This window comes from Coturnix japonica, chromosome 19 (genome assembly GCF_001577835.2).
Source record: "Coturnix japonica isolate 7356 chromosome 19, Coturnix japonica 2.1, whole genome shotgun sequence".
Taxonomy (NCBI): domain Eukaryota; kingdom Metazoa; phylum Chordata; class Aves; order Galliformes; family Phasianidae; genus Coturnix; species Coturnix japonica.
This window is the reverse complement of record NC_029534.1, coordinates 5,925,427-5,946,767: the sequence shown is the minus strand read 5'-3', so window position 1 is coordinate 5,946,767 and position 21,341 is coordinate 5,925,427. Positions and strand designations below refer to the sequence as shown.

The 21,341-nt window shown below is 44.0% G+C and overlaps 1 protein-coding gene across 1 annotated transcript; it reads left to right on the top strand.

Annotated features, from left to right (window-relative positions):
- Positions 1-163: 163 nt before the first annotated feature.
- Positions 164-21,109, top strand: TRIM37 (tripartite motif containing 37). The gene is made up of 25 exons (XM_015880614.2): positions 164-377; positions 600-701; positions 1,870-1,910; positions 2,408-2,524; positions 3,139-3,226; positions 4,298-4,420; positions 5,108-5,231; positions 6,480-6,547; positions 6,726-6,850; positions 8,184-8,234; positions 8,652-8,733; positions 9,758-9,834; positions 10,293-10,472; positions 10,662-10,776; positions 10,987-11,199; positions 11,554-11,690; positions 12,365-12,465; positions 13,408-13,608; positions 15,092-15,403; positions 15,837-15,962; positions 16,452-16,632; positions 17,286-17,404; positions 18,965-19,117; positions 19,932-20,016; positions 20,419-21,109. Exons 1-25 carry the CDS (start codon positions 357-359, stop codon positions 20,420-20,422), a joined length of 2,946 nt encoding a protein of 981 aa, XP_015736100.1. The 5' UTR covers positions 164-356; the 3' UTR covers positions 20,423-21,109.
- Positions 21,110-21,341: the final 232 nt, after the last annotated feature.

Below are 21,341 nucleotides of genomic sequence, written 5' to 3'. Positions count from 1 at the left end.
CGAACAGAAGCAGGTTGTGTTGCCATGACGGCAGAGCTGTTCCCCCCTCTCCCACACCGTCATGGCGTCGTGCCTCCCCGCGGCCGTTCCCTCCGTTCCCGCCTCCACCTCATCCCGCCCCGCGGCCCCTCCGCGCGTGCGCAGTGCGTTGCGCAGGGCGGGCTCGTTGCCGGCCGGCTCCTCCCCATCGCCGCCACTATGGCTGCGGCCGGCCGGGCGAGGGGCGGCGTTGCGCTGCTTGGCGGCGGCGGCTCGTAGCGCTCCGAGCGCTCCACGCTTATGCCTTGTGCCCCTCGAGGGCCCTGCGGTCTGCAAAGCGGCGGGGGGAGCCCGGTCCCTCCGGGAGAACCGCGGCCATGGACGAGCAGAGCGTGGAGGTGAGCGCTGAGCGGCGGGCGGCGGTTGCGCTTCCTCAGGGGCGCGGCCCAGGTGTGTGTGTGTGTGTGTGTGTGTGCAAGGAACGATCCCATCGTTACACGGCTGTGAGGTGTGCGGGGCCTGGCGCTGCGTTTGCTGAGCTGGGCGTTGTGCGTGTGTGAATTGTGTGTGTGTGTGTGTGAAGCAGGCGGTGACAACAACCCCGATCTGCCCTTTTCCAGAGCATCGCCGAAGTGTTCCGATGTTTTATTTGTATGGAGAAGCTGCGCGATGCGCGGCTGTGCCCGCACTGCTCCAAGCTGTGCTGCTTCAGCTGCATTCGGGTGAGTGTGCTCCTCCTTATCACTAACTGCTGCGACTCTATCAGCTCGGAACTGCTCTTGGCAATGCAGTGTGTTCCTTCTGGCCCTCCTTGTGCTGTGAGCACTCGGTGTCACTGCGCAGTGCTCCCAGCAGCGTGTTGTGCTCAGCAGCCCTCACTGCAGGGGCTGTGCGAGGACCTATTAAGGAACAGCTGCGTTGTGACCCTTCCTTCAATGTTCGTTCCTCAACTGTCTGTCTTTGTGTGGAGCTTTCTGGAGGAGAAACATCCACAGGGTCCCCAGTGGTCCTCATTGCAGCCTTTAAATACCTGAAGGGAACTTACTCCCAGGAGGGGAGTAAACTCTTGGAAAGGGCTGACAATAGCAGGACACGGGGAAATGGTTTTAAGTTAAAAGAGGGAAGATTTAGGTTGGATGTCAGGGGGAAGTTCTTCACTAGGAGAGTGGTGAGGCCCTGGAACAGGCTGCACAGGGAGGTTGTGGATGCCCCGTCCTTGGAGGTGTTCAAGGCCAGGTTGGACAGGGCCATGGGCAACCTGATCTATGGGGTCTCTATGGGGTCTATGGGGTCTGTGGGGTCTCAATGGGGTCTATGGGGTCTCTATGGGGATCTATTGGGTCTGTGGGGTCTCAATGGGGATCTATGGCGTCTCCTGGGCAACCTGATCTAGTAAAGGTGTATGTTTGGTGGCCCTGCCAGGCAGGGGGTTGGAACTACATGATCCTTGAGGTCCCTTCCAACCCGGGTCATTCTGTGATTCTGTGATTGGTTTGATTGTTGGCCTGTAGGTGTCCAACTTGTGGGCCAGTAGGGGGAAATAAGTTGTTTGTAAGCTGGTCTTTGAGGTATCTATTTGCTGCAATATGTTTGTTGGCCCGTAGCTCTGGGAACCTGCACCAGGTCTGTATGCGGCTTCTGCTGGATCATTGGGTGCTGCAGAATTCCTGCCTTCATTTGAACCAGATAGATTCGAGGACTGCAGCTGTTTCTATGACACAGACAGCAGTTCCTTTTGTAACAAGTGGTTGAATGCTTCAATTTCCAATCTCTACAGAAGGGAAAGTAGAAAATTAATGGGAAGAATTAACTCGTAAATAACAACAGATTGTTCTTGCTTGCAGTTCTTTCCCTGCTGTTTCTTCAATATTTTTCCTTTTTCCTCCCCAGCGTTGGCTGACAGAACAAAGAGCTCAGTGCCCTCATTGTAGGTAAGGGATTCTGAATGCCAGGAATGTGTTACCTGTGTGAATGGAAGGTGGGGGGTATTTTCCCTTAAAGAAGGGGAGGTGTTTGAGAAAACAGCCAGTCATTTTTGCAGAAGTTCATATTCAGCTTTTAAGGTATTTAATCGATAGTTTAAATAGAAAGGCTCATAAGGTGGTATTTCTGTGTTTTATGGAGGTGTTCACAGAGGCACAGCTGAATAATGGGCGGAATTGAAGTGCTGAGAAATGAAGTATTTTCCCAGTGTTACCCAGGAATACCTGAACATAATGGTAGTTCTGGTGTCCCTGCATAGCTGTGGGCTGGTTTGATCTTCCTTCCTCCAGTAAGAACAAGTCAGCTTCAATTGCACTGCTGTATTTCTGAAACAACTGTTGACTTTTTGAGTGACGTGGACTTGGCGAACTGATCTCATCTCATTGTGCTTTTCTAGCTCCCAGAGCACAGTTCTTGCTGTAACTCTTAGCAATGCTTCTTGCAGAGCCCCACTGCAGCTCCGGGAGCTTGTCAACTGTCGCTGGGCAGAGGAGGTCACGCAGCAGCTGGATACCCTTCAACTGTGCAATCTCACAAAGCACGAAGAAAACGAGAAAGACAAGTAAATAGAGCATTCCTCATGTGAAGGGTTTGCAGTTTGCTGCATGGGAATGAGTTTCATCGTGTTCTTATTTTAAGTCAGGGAACAAACTTAGTTGTCTGATTGAAAAGCTGAATGGTGCCACTGCTTAATGGATGTAATCAGTGTTCTCTCTGAAAGGTGGAGTTCATTTCTGTTGCAATAGCACACAAAACTCCTAAATTCTGTAATTTCTCATTTGGATGAGTAGAGCTTACATGAGAGAAAATGTGAGAAGAAGCATTGAAAAATGGGCAGAGACTAAATGTGTGTTCTGTGCCTTCTTCTCCAATTCCTGAAGCTTGGTGGAGGAGCAGGGAGAGACACGGTGGAGGTTTGCCTGGGCTGTGCTTGTGCATAGAACTGACCTTGATTCAGTGGCAGTAATCTCCACCTGCTGGGCTTAAATCTGGTTTGATGACTACACTCTCTCTCTGTGGAATCCTTCCTGACAATACTAAGGATGTTTACTTTACAATAGATTTTTGTTGACTGTTCTTGCAAATCTATGCTAATGCTTTATGCTCTACTGGAGCTCTGGGCTTTATGATGTGTACCCTCCATGGTTGATATGTTGTTTTTCTGTTTTATTTGAGGTGTGAAAATCATCATGAAAAGCTCAGTGTGTTCTGCTGGACCTGTAAGAAGTGCATCTGCCACCAGTGTGCGCTCTGGGGAGGAATGGTAAGAGCAGCCTGCTGGAATGCAGCACATTGCTGCAGTGAGGAGCTGCCAGCATCGTGTCCAGCCGCAGGCTGAGGAAGCAGGGAAGCTATGGAGCTTGATTTGGCTGTTAGCATGTCAGTGCTATAGCTGTGTGTGCTTTTACAACATAACGTGGATGTTTTTGAAGGGTTTTGAAGGGTAATCTCTTGTGTTTCTAATTAGAGAAGCAAGGTGAATTTCTGCTAAAAAGAAGCTAAAATAACAAGGAAGCTAAAATAACAAGGAGTTTCAGGATGTCGTGGACAAACAGTAGGTGGTGGGGAGGAATTTTGGCCTCAAGTTGTGCCAGGGCAAGTTTAGGTTGGATATTAGGAAGAACTTGTTTACAGAAAGGGTAGTTAGGTACTGGAATAGGCTCCCCAGGGAGGTGGTTGAATCGCCATCCCTGGTTGTGTTTAAGAGCCGTTTGGATGTGGTACTCAGGGATATGATTTAGTGTAGGGTTTTTAGAGTTAGGGTTCTGGTTGGGCTGCGGTTGGACTTGATGATCTTCAAGGTCTTTTTCATCCTGGGTAATTCTATGATTTTATGGGCCAAGGAAAAATCTTTCTCAGTATTTAAGTAATGCATTCTGGGTAGTATGTATCAGCATTGCAGTCTATCACAGTTTATTATCCTCTCAGTGGAATATTTCAGGGAGAGGCTGCTGTAACACTTTGGAATATAGGTGGTTGAATGCTGCTTTAACAGCCTGCTGCTCTTGTTTGGGAAGGGTGTTTTAGTAGTAGTAAACCTTCCATCTCTATTTGACTTGTTAGGGCTACCCAGTGAAGAAAGCAGTTTAGTTTTGGAGGACTTCAAACAATTCTTGACGGGAAGTTTGGATGTTATGAAAGCCAAATTCATGACTTCTTATGAAGGGAAGCAAAGGGCAGACTTGCAACTTGCTGTCTGCTTTGGAGCTTGTCCAGAACGAGTGATACACGAGGAGGCTTTCCTCCCTTCTGTCAATAATTTAATAGGAGCAGACTGAAGTTAAAATGATGTTCTCTTCTCCTCTCTTGATTTATTTATTATCATTTTGAACAGCATGGAGGACATACTTTTAAGCCACTGGCAGAAATATACGAACAACACGTCACAAAAGTAAATGAAGAAGTGGCGAAGCTTAGGAGGAGACTCATGGAACTGATCAGTTTAGTGCAAGAAGTGGTAAGAAATTGACTCAAAATGATACCATGTTTTCCTGCAGTGTACCATTGTCAGAGGATAATGAAGTAGTGCACTATTTCATATGCTCACAGATAGTTTTGGTACCTGTGCACAGTTGATTGTGTGAAAGTAAACATGAATCTCTATACAGAGAGATTTTCACTACTGTGCCAAACCAGTATGTGAGTGCTTTGTTCTGGCAGATCTTATTCCTCTTCCTTTGAGAAGATGTTGCTCAGGTTTGTTGTTGGTCACCCACCAGAGGGCACACTTATGTGTTCAATGAGAGCTGAGGGATATTTATAACATCATAATGAAGTACTTAGTTCGGCAACAGGAATAACCTGTAATGCAGCTCATCTAAAAACACATTCCTGTTTTCTTATTCAATACATGGAACTCAATCATTAAGACCAGGATTTTTACTTTTTCTCATAGGAAAAGGCTGGAAGAGGCTCTAGAAAGCGTCCTTGCATATATAATGTGTGGCAGCCCACTCCATGGCAGGAGGGTTGGAACGAGGTGTCCTTTAGTGCCCCTTCCAACCCAGCCCATTTTATGGACTTATGATCTCTGGGGTCTGGGAGATCACTGTATGATCTCTGGGGTTGTATAAATGAGTGAAATGTACAGAAGTGTGAGCACTCCATCTTTGTGCATGGGGTTTTTGTTGTTTTTCTCTTTTAGGAGAGGAACGTGGAGGCAGTGCGTAGTGCAAAGGATGAACGGGTTCGGGAGATCAGGAACGCGGTGGAGATGATGATTGCCCGGCTGGACACACAGCTGAAGAATAAGCTTATAACATTGATGGGTGGGTACGAATTGGGAGTGATGTATTCAAAATGTGTAAATCTGCTGAGGAACTTTCATAGCCTGGGATCATGGCTGCTTCGTGCCATTTAATGGGGTTAAGCTGGAAACGGACAGAAAACTACCTACAGTAGCAGTTGTATTTAATGTTGTAGTTACTGCATTGCAGCCCTGAGTTGCTGGAGGTAGCTTGTTTTGTTCATTTCAAACTCCTGTATAATAAATAGCTCAGAGAATACTAAAGCTTAGTTGGAAGATATTTGGTGCTTTTTCTCACAGTGACGTTACCATGATCACTGGTGTTAGCCAAGAGAGGAATCTTTGTTATGGTGTCTCCTCTTACTGTAATTGGAAGAACTTGAAGTCTTTATTGTTTCCTGCTAAGCAGCCATTCAGAGCTGTGTGTATGGGCAGTCTGCAAGTGAAGAGTATGGCATCTGGAAGCAGAGTTACTAGTTTAGTTTCTAATGCTTTTTGCTGACTGGAGGCTGGTCACCTGAGTTCATAGATAGCAGTACATACTGGAGATGACAGCTCTCTGAGATACCAGTCTCAAAATGTTACACATATGAACTCAGTCTTGCAGGATACACAACCCTTACATCAGAGCAAACAAATAGATACGTTGTTGGTCCTGTATCTGTGTCATAAGGCCTGCTTTAAGGTGTGTGGTTTGAGGATCAGTCTTAGCGTTGTGGCAGAACGCCTTGGTTATTTGCATGTACAGATTAACATTTTGTCTGGGTAACCCCTTTTTTCCTAAGGATTACCAAGTGTGCTTCAGACATTTCAAGTGTGATGGGGACAAAGTAAATCCCCATGAGAGAAAAACAGAAACGTGACAGAGGGTTTTTGTTCTTCCTTGTCCCATTCTTCATGCTAATTGAAGTTTATGAATGCATTTAAACATTGTTTGGCTGCTCTTTTTATTGTTGTTTTTAATGAAAACAATCATCAAAGTGTGGAGAAAGTGGACTTGCAAAATGTCTGCTAATATAAGAGAGATTTCTGGAGGAAAGCAAATGCAGTGAAGTCAGTCCTGCTTTTTTTTCCTGTTCAAAGAAGTGCCCTTAAACAACAAACCTGCCATTTCTGGGACACCGAGAATGTTTCAATATTGTCTTAACCTCAAATGAGTTCATTGCTACAGCTCTAATTAAAAACGTAGGCTTGCTTCTAAAATGCTTTCTCAATCAACCTTGGGAGTGTGTCATCTTGTTTTTAAACAGGTCTTCCTTTCTTTAAACAGGTCAGAAGACATCTCTTACCCAAGAAACTGAACTTCTGGAATCTCTGCTTCAAGAAGTAGAACATCAGGTGATTATGAGAACAGCTGAAGTGTAACACTTGTGTGTATAACCACATGGGTAGTTCTTCAGTTGACCTTCTTTCTTTTTGGCTTATTTTTCAAGTATTAATTGATAGAGCTATTTGTTTAAAACCCACAGCGCTCAGCAGCTGTTGTCAGCATCCTTCTTTCTGTGTTCCCTGGTAGTTACGGTCGTGCAGTAAGAGTGAGCTGATATCCAAGAGTTCAGAGATCCTGATGATGTTCCAGCAGGTTCACCGGAAACCTATGGCCTCGTTTGTCACTACTCCTGTTCCTCCTGACTTCACAAGGTAAGTGTTGCTTTTCCTCCCTGTTGCAGTTTGAACATGACAGGTGTCTTATAACTGATTTGCTAGTTACAAAATAATTAGAGGAGAACATCCTATGTCCCATGAAACAGATTTCAGCTGTATGGAGGAGGTCCTTGTAGTGAGTTTGGGAGGTAGGGTGTATGTTGATGTGTATAGGCCTTATGTAAAACAAGAGCAGGAGGGCATGACTGTATTTTATGTGTGGTTTAAAAGCAAGGGTGATGAAATCCTGATGGTTAGGTTGGTTTTGGAGGGATTCCCTGATGACCACCTCTGGTGAAAGGGACTCATACTTTGCCATGTGAGTAATCTGGTAGCATGGTTCCTTTCATTTCTTGCTGTTGAACTTGATGTCCCTGATGCAGTTTGTGTCCAAGTTTATACACCAAAAATATCTGACTGTGTGCCTTCCCATAGCAGCATATACCTCACATAGATTTTCTGTTCCTGCAGGACCTTTGTCATAAGTCTGTATCCCTTCTGGGGACTATGAACAGTGGGTTCCAGCTGACTAGATTATTTTTTTCCCTTTTACACTTAGCTTACTGGTTTGTCCTTTTTCTCTAATTAATAGGGTGGTTCAGTGTATAATTGCAAGGCTCTCATGAGATGCCTCTGCAGGTCACCTTAATTCAGAATATTTAGACAAAATCACTTCCTAACACTCCTTTGTAAAGAGAATGCTCTTAGTGCTGGGCTCTGAGGAGGTTGCAGAATTCAAGATATCTGGCTGCAAATAAATCATCCCCATAAAACTGCAAGCATGAGAAATGTGAGAAGAATTCCTCGAATCAATCTGGGCTGCTTTTAAATGCAGTGTCAGGTTGCAATGGTTTCATTGTCCTGAAGTGTCTTCTGAAAAAAATATAAAGATCTCTCTAAGGTGAACTTAAAGCTGATGATTCATTTTCCAATGAGGTGTCCCGTGTTCTTGAAGCAGAAACATTTCAGTTTTATACTTAACAGCAACAGCTGCATGCTCCTAGAACTAGCAGTGAATTTTAAGCTAAATTCAATCTATTGAGAGATTATTAGGTGTTGCATGTAATGGGGCAAAGTCTCATGTCTATCTTCAAATACTTTCAGCTGCTTTTTCCTCATAACATGAAATAGTCAATTTTGTGTGTTATCACCTGGGGAGGGTGGTTTATAAATGGAGTTTTCAGAAGTGCTGAATGAACCTGGTGGGGTCCTGGTGAACATCAGTGGCTCTGGTGAGCTGAGGGATCTCAAGGGCTTCTGAAGATTCAGAAAGTTGGGATTTTTAATCTTGCCTCATTCAGTGTATTCTCATGTATTTTTCTCCTCCCAGTGAATTGGTTCCAGCCTATGACTCAACTACTTTTGTATTGGAAAACTTTAGGTAAGAACGGATCTTATGATATTTCTGTGACTCCTAAGAGCCATTTTCTGTTTCTTCTGTTCACGTGTGATATTTTATTAAACACCAAATAGTCTTCATTGAAGGCTGTTGCATCTGACAAACTTGGTCAAGATGTGATTTCCCAGGTGAGCAGCAGTTATAACCTGTAGCTAAATTGGAAATTGGGAAGGATTTTCCGTGATAAAGATGAGATACTTATTGTACTTTATACAGAAGATTGGATCATTTTGCAAGGAATGCATGTATTCTTAAGAACACTTAATGTTACGCGTGGCCTCATGCTGCTACACGACTGTACAGCAAGAAGGATGGACCTACAGAGTGCAAATGTTTGAGCAGTGCATGGAGGGTTTTGCTTTGTCCCAATAGCAAATGTTTTTTCTCCTCTCTCAATAGTACTTTGCGACAGCGAGCAGATCCTGTTTACAGCCCACCTCTTGAAGTGTCAGGACTGTGTTGGAGGTTAAAAGTTTACCCAGTGAGTTACATTTTCAACTAAAATTGTTATCACACCCAAACTCCCTAAGTGACATGCATTTGCTTCTGACTGAAATATCAATTTCTCTTTGAGAGACATAGGTAGAAAGATGGGGGAGGGGAGGAACATAAGGCTGCAGAATTAATCATGAGCCAGTGGGGTGTTCCCTCTCTGCCTCCAGATATCCTTTGCTGAATGTTCTTAGTGAACTCAGTCTGGTTAATGTGTCTGCACAGCATTGTATTGTAGCAGTACATAGGTGGGCTGCTGTGTAAGTCTTCAGGGTGATGCACATTAAGGATTGTCTATGTGAGGTGTGCTGTGGAAAGGCTTTAAAACTGATTTTCAAACGGTGAGTTGAATCACTTCTTCAATCCAGAGGGTTGAAGTTGAGCCGTTCTTTGTTCTCGATTGTAATGAGTGTAAAACAAGTTCTGTCGTAATGTTTTTTTCTGGTGATTCAGACACATTCTCTGTGAACTGATATAACTTCTTCACTTTGTTTGTTCTTCTGAAATAAAAATGACCCTTCCTTCAAAAATGAAGCGGCTTTGAAATACAGCTTTACATAAAGTACTTTGGAACTGATATTTAACCTGAGCTGTTTTCATCTTGAGAGTTAGAGGGGAAACAGCACAGTTAGAAACGGATGTGTAGATTTGGAGCTGCTTTTTACTGCTTTTTCATTGATGTGAATTGTTTTCTAGTACACTGACAACTGCTTGTCTATTCAATCCACCACTTAAGTGAACTCCTAATTATTAATAGAATAACTAAAGCTCTGATACAAATAAGGTGTTCATGCACTTCCAGATGTGAACTCTTCACTTGGCTCAAGTTACAGGCGGAGTTCTAGGTCACAGAAGACTAAAAAGATGAAAGCTGTAGTGTATGCAATGGACTACTACTGGCAATCTGATTGAAACTGTTTCCTGAAACTACTTCCTGAACCTTCAGGAGTGCGTAGAGGTGCGTTTTATCTGGTTTTGGTTTTAATCAACTTATTTCTTTATACTTTTTCAAGGATGGAAATGGAGTCGTACGGGGCTACTACCTGTCTGTGTTCTTGGAGCTGTCAGCTGGCTTGCCAGAGACATCCAAGTAAGCAAACCTCCTCTGAGAGCAGCGGTGACTTTTGATGTTGTTGTGCTTTTTTTGTTGGTGGGTTTGTTATTTTTTTATTGCTAAAGCATCTGAAGGGTTTGGAAAAGAGCAGCCTCAGGTCCTGTAGTGTTGCATGCGACTGGTGAAGTCAGTGCTGAAAGGTGAGATTCCTGCTGGCTGTTGAGCCTGAAGATGTTTTCAGGCTGTTACTCAGTGGCTTGCTCAAGGAAGGAAGCAAACTGGCTAAACACCTAATGGGAGTATCTGTCTCCTGGCATTCAGACGTGGTTTACTCCCCGCTTCTGCCTTCTTTCCCCAGTAACGTTTTACAAGTGAGTCACCTTTCTGGGTGGACACGCTGGCTTCTCAGAAAGGGCAGTTTGCTTTTGCTTGGTGCATTCAGCAGTTCTGACCCCTTTGTTTTGGTCTTTACCTTGTGATCTTCCTATGCATAGGTATGAGTACCGCGTAGAAATGGTTCACCAGTCCACCAACGATCCCACTAAAAACATCATTAGGGAGTTTGCCTCTGATTTTGAAGTTGGAGAGTGCTGGGGTTACAACAGATTCTTTCGTCTAGACTTGTTAGCCAACGAAGGCTACTTAAACAGACAAAATGACACTGTGATCCTAAGGTAAGAAAGATGTTGTGTGTGGGGGGGTTCTGCTATTATTTCATAAGAATCATAGTTCCATCCCTTCTGCTGTGGGCTGAGCTGCCCTTGCAGGATGTCTGTGAGATGACATTTCAGGTCATCCAATGTTCTTACACAGGGCTGGTCAGACTGTCAGAAAAATGAAACTTCTCAAATATTGCTTTGAAGGTTCCAGGTGCGCTCACCAACCTTTTTCCAGAAGTGTCGGGACCAACACTGGTATATTGCTCAGCTGGAAGCTGCTCAGACAAGTTATATCCAAGAAATCAATAACCTCAAAGAAGTAAGTTGGATGTGTATCAATACAAAAACACCTTGTATTGCCTAATAATTCACTGGTTTAGGTTATGAAGCTTGTATTTGGCATTTTTTGACTTGGATAGATACACATGCTGTGTTTTGATGACATTTGTATAAACCAGAAGGACTTGATTCAATGGTGCTGCTCCATTGTTATCTTCTGTGTGTGTTTCTGTCTGTCTCCCTAATTAAGAGGCTCACAATTGAACTTTCCCGGACTCAGAAGTCACGAGGTATTTCACCTCCAGACACTCACCTCAGTCCCCAGAATGACGATGGACCAGAAACGAGATCAAAGAAGTCTGGACCAAGCACTGTGGCACTGCTTGAGAATGTTACTGCTCCGGGGTCAGCGCGAGATAACAAGGAAGAGGATGAAGAGAAGATCCAGCATGAAGACCTCAGTGTAGGAGCAGTCTTTATTTTACCTTCTTTTATGTAGCCTTTTATAATAGATGAGCAGTAGGAACTTTTGTGAAGTTCTGAATTGTAAATGAGACTTAATCTCTTTGTGGAAATAGGAGACAGTGTGTTTGACAGTTAGCAAGAGGTATCTTACGTGATGTTGTGGAACAGAGCTACTTGATCCCACTGTAAGGAGGTTTCCCAATTGCAGCTAAAAAATGTAGCTCTGACTGTGCTTTCAGACTCTCCCAACTTCTACGTTCCAGTGTGACACCTCTGTGGGGAGAAGGTTTGGGTTTGTAGCTTTTGGCAGAAGCAGTGAGGTCCGAGTTAAGTGTTTCTCTTTGTTCTGTAGCACGAACTCTCTGATGGTGATCTGGATGTAGATCTTGCTGGAGAAGATGAGGTGAACCATCTTGATGGCAGTAGCTCTTCAGCTAGTTCCACAGCCACTAGCAACACTGAAGAGAATGACATCGATGAAGAGACTATGTGAGTAACTTCAAGTCCCAGATAATCACCTTGTGTTTCCCAAGCAGTAAAAATTCATTTGCAATATCACTGTTACAGTGCATTTGGGAGTCAGTGCAACATAAGGGATGTTTCCTGTACTGGAAGTAACATAAGCTGATAGAGTTGATGTTAAACAAAGAATTTTCAGGCACTGGTTCTTTACTTTCTGGTCTCTTCCTTTGCTTTTGTGGTGTTTCTACCTTTGGTAGTCTGTAAAGATTCTCTGACAAAACAGTAAGGAATTTGTTTCTACACTGATCTATGTCACAATGAAATAGAGCTTGGTATTAGAAAGTGATGCAGTAGGAGTGTTAATAAGGACAGGTAGTTACTGAAAAGCAGAGGGCTTAATTTTCTTAGCTGACACACTAATGTCAAATCTGAGAACATTCATTAAAACGTGAGAATGTGTTGTAATGCGTACGGATACAAAAGTTTACAGGATGAGATTTTACAGTCTGGATTTGTGTGAAACTTTTAGGCTCCTTGTTAGGGAGTCTGTTGTTTTATTAATACACTCTGTGTGTAGCTCAGAGTGCAGGAGCTTCATGGTGCTTTGTGCTTTTCTTAGTGGTATGTGCCATCGTGTTTAACAGGAGCAGCCAGAATCCAATAACTATATTCTGCCATTTTCTCCCCAATCTTCTCTTAAGGTCTGGAGAAAACGATGTGGAATACAGTAATAATATGGAGTTGGAAGAAGGAGATCTCATGGAAGATGCAGCAGCTGCTGCTGCCGCTCCTGGGGCGTCAGGTATGAAAAATAGCCTTCAGAATTCCTATGTAGGCAAAGCACTGCTGGACTTCTTCCTCTGTTCTTTTTGGAAGCGACGTCAAACTGTGTGTTCTGCAGGCATTGCTATTTTTGGAAGTGCTGCATCATGCAGTTTGTTCTGATTATTGCAGCGTAGCAGAAACATCTCAGTGGTTTGGTTCAAATAAAGATAAAAGGGGCAGGGGGAAATCCAGAGATGTTTAAAAGGATGTGAAGTTAGGAGGGGGACTTTGGTGCCTCTCAGAAAACCCTTCAATTTCAAGAAAATGAAATTGGAAAGCATTTCCTTTTTACTCGTATCTGTGTGGCCTCTGAACGTGTGATGCATCACTCCAGGTTTTTGTGCACTATGAAATCTCAGCTACGTGGAAGGGAGTGAATAATCTTAAGAGTCAAGAAGAAAGAGATTGAAATTGTTAAAATAGGTGTTCTAAGATCTCGAGCCTTCTGGAGATTATTATCACACAAACTGTGAGCCATAGGCTAATAAGACTGAAATGTTGAATATGTGTGTATTTATATATGGTGGAGATAGCCATAGAGATGACCTGATCAGAACAAATGTTCACCAGAAACGCTGCAGATAAATCTAATGGGAAGGGTGAAAAAAGTAGGAAGTTTATGTGCGTGCCTTGAGAATAAATGCTCTTTGATTTGTTAATTGATCTATTCAATCTATTTATTAAGAGATTTACATGGAAGATATGAGCCAAACACTTTTTTTTTTCCCCTCCCTTCCTTTCCTGTGGTGGCACTTTGCTTAAAGACTATTGAAGTACATCTGACTGCTTTCAGAACATAAATCCATGAAATAATACTGATATTTGTTACACTTCTTAGAATGCTTTTATGCCTCATCTACATGAACTTTCCAACTCTTGTCATTTAAATGCATGCTATTTCCTCATAACTCTTCCTTAGGTACCAGCCATGGCTACACCAGTGCAAGTGGAAGACCTTCAAGGCGAGGAGGAAGCGCCCTGGGCTCAGCAGCTAGCAGCAGTTTACTTGATATTGATCCCTTGATTTTAATCCACCTGTTGGATCTGAAAGACAGAAATGGTATGGAGAACCTCTGGGGCCTCCAGCCACGTCCACCTGCCTCTCTTCTACAGAACAGAGGTAACTGTACATCAGATCTCAATTTCATTCCAAACTGGAAGTGTCTCTTGAGAATGCAGTGCCAGAGTTAGAAGTAGGTTTGTGGACAGGGAAAAAGAGAATGAAGGGCCGTTGTTTTCCCTGATAGCTAAACTTTCATATCCTCATCTGTGCTCATCAGTATGCTGCATCTTAACACGTTCTTTGTCTTGATGGGTGACCTCAGCATGAGAACGCTGTATGACTCAACTGAAAACAGAAGTGTTTATCAGGGAGTATTGTCTTGTCTTGTCTTGGGGGATGTGACTGATCTGGCTGGCTGTTTTGTGTAGTAACATTGTAGTGATGCATTTCATGCAGTTCATTTCAAAGCCGCTGTGGGAGATGAATGAAAGGCCCTCTTATAGAAGGGGTTAGCACTGGAAGACGAAACAACTCAAAACAGCTATCTGCTGAGAAACGCAGTTACAGCTCTTGCTTCACACAGTTTGTACGTTTAGTGGTTGAGAGTACTGGGATGGGAGCACAGTATGTGAATGAGGAGGTAAATCCTGGAATCTACTTCTATATGAGAAAGGCACTTTGAACTGGAAAACTGTAAAAAGCAATTGGGGGGCAAAAGAGACATAAGCTCAAGCAGGAGAATGATGAAAACCAACAGCTCAAATTGAGAAGATGCTGCATTTTGGGCTGTAATACTTAGGCAAGATCAGGCTCATCTTTTGTATTTAATGGGTTCTTGATCATCTTAAGCTACTGGCTGCAGCTGGAGTTACCCGCTGCTGAGGTACATGTATGGTTTGGCTGTTCCCAAGTCTTATACAAGTCATGCAAATAAGAGAAAGCTGCTGTTACATTTGGAGTTTGCTGAGCCTCACTTTTTAAGTTGAAGGTTTTTAAAAACTCTGAAGAGCTGAATTTGCAATAAAACAGTTATAGAACTTACAGCACTTCAAACAGACATCAAAGCTGATCGATTTCTGTGTAAGCAGCATGCAGATTTTCTCAGGTATTGGCTCTTTGGCACAATTTTATGTACTTAAGGGAATTTCTCCCCTAGTTCCAGATTTCTTTGATTTTTATGTGGTAATGTGAGGTGGTGGTGGGATGGGAATCTTAGACGAGCTCTTAACACGCTTTATAGAAAACACGTAACAAATTTGACATTTTAACTGGCAGCCGGGCTCATGAACTCAAGCTTATCTGGCAGTATAAGGGAGCTCAGCTATCATCAGAATTTATGCCATGGTATCAGAGCTCCTGCTCTTTTTAAAGAGCAAGGTCTATGCCCTTCCTCAGGCAGATAGAAATCTGTTGTCCCTTGGTTGTGTAATACCAGCATCCTAAATTAAAGTGCTGTAGGAGTATGAAAGAAAGCATCTTATCCCTTGTATTTACAGCAGGGCAAAAGGTAGAATTCTTACGGCTATTAAAAATAACGTCCATTTTTATCTGAGGACAGTTTTACTTACCTGTTGTTCTTCAACTCTTCTCTTTGGTAAAGCATCATCGTACTCCTTAAAGGATCGAGACCTGCGGAGGCACCAGGCGATGTGGCGTGTGCCGCCTGACTTGAAGATGCTGAAGAGACTTAAAACTCAGATGGCTGAAGTACGAAGCAAAATGTCTGATGTAAAAAACCAACTCTCAGAAGTAAGGAGCAGCAATGCTGGCTCATGCGATGGGCAGCCCAACTTCTTCTCCATTGAGCAAGGTGCTTTAGCTGCCTGTGGAACAGACAGCTGCAGCAAGCTGCAAGAAATAGGAATGGAGCTGCTGACCAAGTCTTCAGTGACCAGTTGTTACATAAGGAGTTGTAAGTACTCACGGAGGGAGTTGGGACATGGATGCTCTGTGAAATAGGAGCAATCTTATGACTTGCATTGAAACATGGTGACAGCAGAACTTGGTATTTTGCTGTTCCAGTTATCACTCCTCCATTCCTACACTTAGATAAGTTCCTGCAGCACTGCCACAAGCTCAGAGAACAGTGAATCTGAGAAGTCACAAACAGCAGAGGTGAAACAGAGGTGATTTTAGTTCGCCTTCTTACCTTCCAGCTTGGGGGCTGGAAGCTCCCAACTTACTTAAGCTTTTCTCTGTCCTATGTCTTTTGACAGGAAGGGTGGAGGAGTTGTGTGCACGATGGGTAGTTAAGCTCCATGTTAGTCTCATTGGTCATTAACTTCCTTAAAATGAGCACAGAATGCTGCAGGCAATCTGGTTAAATACTTCTACTGTGTTTGCAGCTGCGGGTAAGAAGAGTAACTCACCCAAACCTATTCGCTCTGGAGCAGCAGGGAGTCTGTCTCTACGAAGAGCTATGGACTGTGGGGATAATCTTCGGTTAAAGGGGGACGGGCAAACTTGTGAAGGTAAGCAAGGTCCTCTGTACTGTGAGGTGTGTTGTATCTGTTGTACAGAAGTGGATGTTGTAACTGAAGTTTGCCTGAAACTCTGCTCGATCTGTTTGCAAGCCTAATTAATGCTGCTGTACCAGCACAGAGCTCTGATAGTGGTCTGCTGTGGGTGCTGCTGTGCCTGAGTGCAGCCTCATCCACAACATGAGTGGCTGCTTTGCTGCTGCCAAACAATCTTGCATCTGTAGCTGGGAAAAATAGTGAAGAGAGTGTCTGTGTTACTAGAAAGTGAACTTTAACTGCATGAGATGGGGAAACAGAGACTGTGTGTGTGGTCAGAGCATGCACAGACGGTACGTGCATCTTGTGCGATGCTTAGAAAGCATAAGGTTGGAGTGGAGGATGTGCTTGTACACGTCTGGAAATGCACCAGTGATATAAAATGACTGGATTTATTCTTTTTAAAGTGTGCTGTGCTTTGAGCATTTCTCCTTCTTTTTTCAGGTGGAGTTGGGAGTTCAAAGTCAAGCAGTCGCCATCACTGTCCCAGGCCCCTGGTCAGCAGTAATGCTTCCGAGGCACTGCCTAAGCCAGAGGAAAGGCCTTGTGAAGGGTCAGATTCTGATGTGGGAGCTTCTGGCTTAAATGCTGCTGTGGAGAAGACCAGAAAAGCTGGTGCTCTGGGGTAAGGAATTGTGTGTTCCCTCCTTCATCTTGTCCTTTCTTTTCTCCTTTCCCTTGATCTGTGAGGAAAAAAATACGAATCTGCTGAAATGAGGTGCTTGTAACACAGAAGAGGAATTACTTCCAAGCCTAATTGGTGGCTGTGTTTCCATATGGGTATCAATTTTTGGCTCAGTAACCTGAGCACAAGTTGTACTTTTCTTCTCTTTCATTCTGATCAGCCGTTGATGTAGTCTGCTGCTTTGATTTGCAAGGTGGGCACCGTCTCCTGTCCCTCTGTTCCTTGCCATAATATCATCTCTCTGAAGGTTTCCACTTCAGGTTTCTTCAGAGAAAATTCTTCACTGTGACTTTCTCAGCAGTTTCATAATAACTGTTGTGTAACTAAGCCGAGTGCAATGGAGTACTTACATTTTATTCTACGTAACAACAGGGGAAAAAAAATCACTTTTTTAATACATTTTCACCTTAAACCTTGAGGGGTTTTTTGAAATTCTTAAGTACTTTGAAATTAGTCAGAGCTGGAAGTGGATACAACTTGATGAGTTGAACAAGATGTGTGGCACCGAAAGGAGCTGTTTGGTTTTTTATCCAGAGCTGTATGAAAGCCAGGTTCCTAATGTGGATTTCTGTCTGTCTCCTGAATTCTTTCAGATCAAATTCTAAAGGATATCGCACGGAGGGGACGCAGTTGGGTAGTTTGGATGAAGGCTCTGAACCTGGTGAGCTGCAGGGTGTGCTTCCTGAGGGTGCTTCAGCAGGACCAGAGGAAGGTAACCTGGATGTTGTGAAGGGTGGATGCGGTGCTACAATGCTTCCGATCTGTGATCATTTATTTCTGTAATGGAAGTAGCTTGAAGGGGAAAGGAGGAAAAAACAGCAGCTGTTTCCGTGGCTGCTGAACTTTGCTGTAGCGTTTAGCAACTGTGGTATAAATCTAAATGAGAGGGGAGTATCTCTTGCCACTGCTGTCCATGAATAGTGATATTACGTTACAGCATGAATGTAAAGATCTAGCAGATATTGTGACAAGGTGCCTTCTGCTTCTCTGGACCTGCCTCTTTACCTCTCAATGTACCTCATGGTCTCTTGCTGTGCTGGTTTTTATCATGACCTTGAAAATAACAACTTATCTAGTTAAACCAGTGGTCAGTGACCTTGGCTTTAAAGTCTCCTGCTTTCAGGGACACACCACAGTGGTAACTACCTCCACATTTGCACTGGAATCCCTCCTTCAGCAGCCCAACTGTACTGGGTGTTGTGGTACATAATCTGGTTTCCTTAGAGACCCAGAGGAAACTTTTCCCCCACTCCCTTCCTGCATCTTTTCCATGCTGGAAAAAAGTATTATTGGCATTCTTTTTGAAAGTCCACGTAGAAGAGTTTTTTTTTCTCATCTTGCTAAAACTCTCCTGCCTTCCACCCCTGCACTAATTTGAATTTCAATGACTGAATTGTAGCACAAAGCCTATATTAAGGTGCCAGCATCCATCTCTATCTGCAGTGTGCAATATTGTGTGGGAGTTGGCATTTGCAGAAGGTCTCTCAGTGACAAAACTGAATTTCTGCTCTTAGTCACTGCAGCGTGATCACGATGTGCTCCTGCAGTTCTCCTATAATAGCAGAGAGTCTTAACAGGAAAATGTTTTAAAAACTAAAAGACTTCATTGTTAAAAACACCAGGAGACAAATGTTACTTTTTTTTTTTCCTTTCAGAGGAAAAACTACAGTGGAGTTGGCATCTCAGTTAATGCTTGTTTTCTCTTGAGTATCAACTCTGGAGAAGTAGAAGAGCAAAGCAAACTCCTTTGGTCACCCCTGAAATGGTTTGAAAGGGAGGTGGAGGTCTTTGGCTGATAATCAATGTGCTCTCATGCTCTGGTAAAACAAAATAAGCTACCTTGACTATTGAGAGCTGTGGTTCCCTTTTGTAGGAAGAGCTTGTAACAGAGTATTGCTGCTTGACCAGCCTGCTTGGTGTAGCCGAGCAGATGGTTGCAGTGCTTGTTAGCTGTTGAAAAGCCACCTTTATTGTCTGTCCTACTTGTAGGCAGTGCAGCTCAGACAGGAAGGAACCCGAGTCTGCACTCAGCTGGTGACATGTTGGAACTGCTCCTCTCCAGTTTTGCTGCACAGAAAAACTAGGCTGGTTCCAAAGCTGTTCCCTGCTGTCCTGTCAGTAAATGCAGTCACTTCTGAATGTGCTCTTTCTTTCTTCCTCCAGCCCTTGGTATCCGATAACTCTTACATCTGAGAAACTCAAATGCTTTAGGTATAGAGACCTTACTGCTGTTGTTTTTGCTTTTGTTTGATTTGTTTTATTTCTTTGGCAGGTGGGTCATGTCAGAAGCACGTCCTTCATCTCCTGCCAGGAATGAGCAGTGACAGTGACATTGAATGTGACACAGAAAACGAAGAGCAGGAGGATGCCAACTCCACATCGGAGGGGTTTAACCATGCCTTCTCTGTGCAGTCCTCAAGTGAAGGTAAATGGGCTGTGTGAGCAAACCTTCCCAGATGCTGCTGTGGGTGCATCAGTTAATGTAGGCTGCTATTGAAGCGAAGATTATTGGTGGTACCTGTGGAGGTATTGAGCACAAGTAAGAGCCAATAAGATTTAGATCTCCTCTCTTGGGATCCTAATTAAAAGCAGATCAAAACAGCAGAGGGGAACTCTTCGTAGCCTTGAAATGTCAGCTTAGGTGAGTCTCCCATTGGGGAAGCGTTGGAAAACCCATAGCTGAATTGGAGCTCCCTATGTACCAGCACTGACACTAAGTAGGCTGCAACTTCAGGGACGTAACCACTGCCTTAGACATGAATTTGCATCTTAATTGGCAGGAGTGTGCTGTGAGCACTTGAGATGAGTTTTTAAAATGGCACTGATGTTTCTCTGAAAAGCTTTAACCTTCTGATGAAATTAAAAGCTCTAAGGTGACATCTGATGCTGGATGAAGCTGGCTTTTGGCCTGAATAAGCATTGTGCACTGCATTAGCAGGATGACCTAACAGCTCATTTAAGTAATTGGTTTACTGCTTTGCTGTATGTCTACAGCAGGCTCTAAAATGTGACAGCTCATCAGAATAATCAAAGCATCGCTCATATCTGTGTTTGACTGAAGTGATCTTTAATTTAAACCCCCTGGCAGCCCTAATGCAGTGTCAAAGCCATCGGGTACGGCAGCGTTGCTGATTAAGTACATACAATACAGCAGTGTTTGCAGCTGATGGAAAGTGAACTCGCTCTGTTCCAGTTGCTCACCTGATGAAGGTAACAAATGTTGGTTGGTTTGTTTTCAGCTTCAGAGCGGTGCTCAGTGTTCCCAGGGGGTGATCAAGCTGGTCCTGATGACCTCAGCTTTGTTAATGGAGAAGACACCACCAGGTATTTCTAACTGTTTGCCTTAGCTGGCTTCTGGGGTGGCTGTAGCCCAGGGATGCACCTTTTCCTGCTGCTCTTGGAGCTGCAGAGATTAAAGGAAACATTCCTCTTTTATTTCCAGCAGACAGATGGGTGTTTGCACAGCCTGCCACAGGGGGATGTGTGGCTGACCCGCCTCCTCAGGGCTGTTCAACTATCTGTGTTTTTAAGGCAGTCCTTAGAAATGATGTGGTGCTACAGGGGGAGCAGCTGAGTTGAGCGTGCTTATGTAATGGCCAATAGGCTCTGGTTGGGTTTTGGAATGTAGTGTAGCTTTTTGGATTGTCAGGCTGTGCTGTGCCTGTTGAAGCCTTAGGAGTGCCCTGTCACAAGGGTGTCACTGAATGCTGGCTTTCTTTGCACCAGATAGAGGACTGCGTTGGGGCCTGAAGACTCGCTGGGAAGACGTACATTTATTCACTGGAGCTTAGTCCAAGGCTGTTGTTCATGGCTGTGTGTGCACTCCGTTCTGTCAAATACCATTGTGTGGTTCATCTGCAGTCATCTTAAGTCCGTTACTGGGGCAAAACAACCTTTGAAGGCCTCGTTGTAAAGGCTGCATTCCTGCTGGCTCCGCCAGCTCCAGATGCTCTGTAATGATATCCAGAAGGTGCTGGAGCCCCGTTCCTGTATTCCAGGATGTGTTCTGCTGTCACTGGAATAATGCCTACATCTGAATGTCCTCTCTGTAAGGGGTATGAATGGCTGGTGTGAGAGCGCTGCCTCCCTGCGCTGCAGCGGGTGGAGGTGGCTGAAGTCGTGGGCACAGAAGTTGTTTCCCTCAGTCTGTGATGTGGACCAACCTGAACTCATTGCCAAACTTTCTGCCGCCGTGCGTTGCATTTTAAGCTGCTAAACTACTCGTGAAGCTATGATGGAAGCCGAATAACTGATTAGTTTAAAAGCATGAGTTACTGTATCTGATAGTTGTCCTCGTCTCGTCTGACTACTGATGGTCATGTTTGTATGAGTGTTCCACAGTGTAAGTGCTGTACAACTCATAGTTTAAAACTGTTTGCACTTTGTTAATAAAATGAATGTTGAAATCTGCTCTGAAGTTTGAGACGTTTGTGTGTGAAGATGGAGCTGATGGCAGGGATCAGTTGGGAGCAGCAGCACACTGTTTGTAGCTTGACGTGTCCTTCAGCAATGAATGGTGACGATGCCTGGCTGAGTATAGAACTCCCTTTTTTATCCTGAATTATTTGATGACAGTCCATAGAGAATTCTAAAGCTGTGCATTCATGTAGAAACCCCCTTGATTCCTCAGTTTCTTCCCTGTGCTTGCT

Coding starts and splice junctions, on each gene's coding strand:
- TRIM37 (XM_015880614.2), top strand. CDS start 357: ATGGACGAGCAGAGCGTGGAG. Junction 8,235..8,651: donor TTTGTATTGGAAAACTTTAG/GTAAGAACGGAT, acceptor CTCTCTCAATAG/TACTTTGCGACAGCGAGCAG. Junction 15,963..16,451: donor GGACGGGCAAACTTGTGAAG/GTAAGCAAGGTC, acceptor TTCTTTTTTCAG/GTGGAGTTGGGAGTTCAAAG.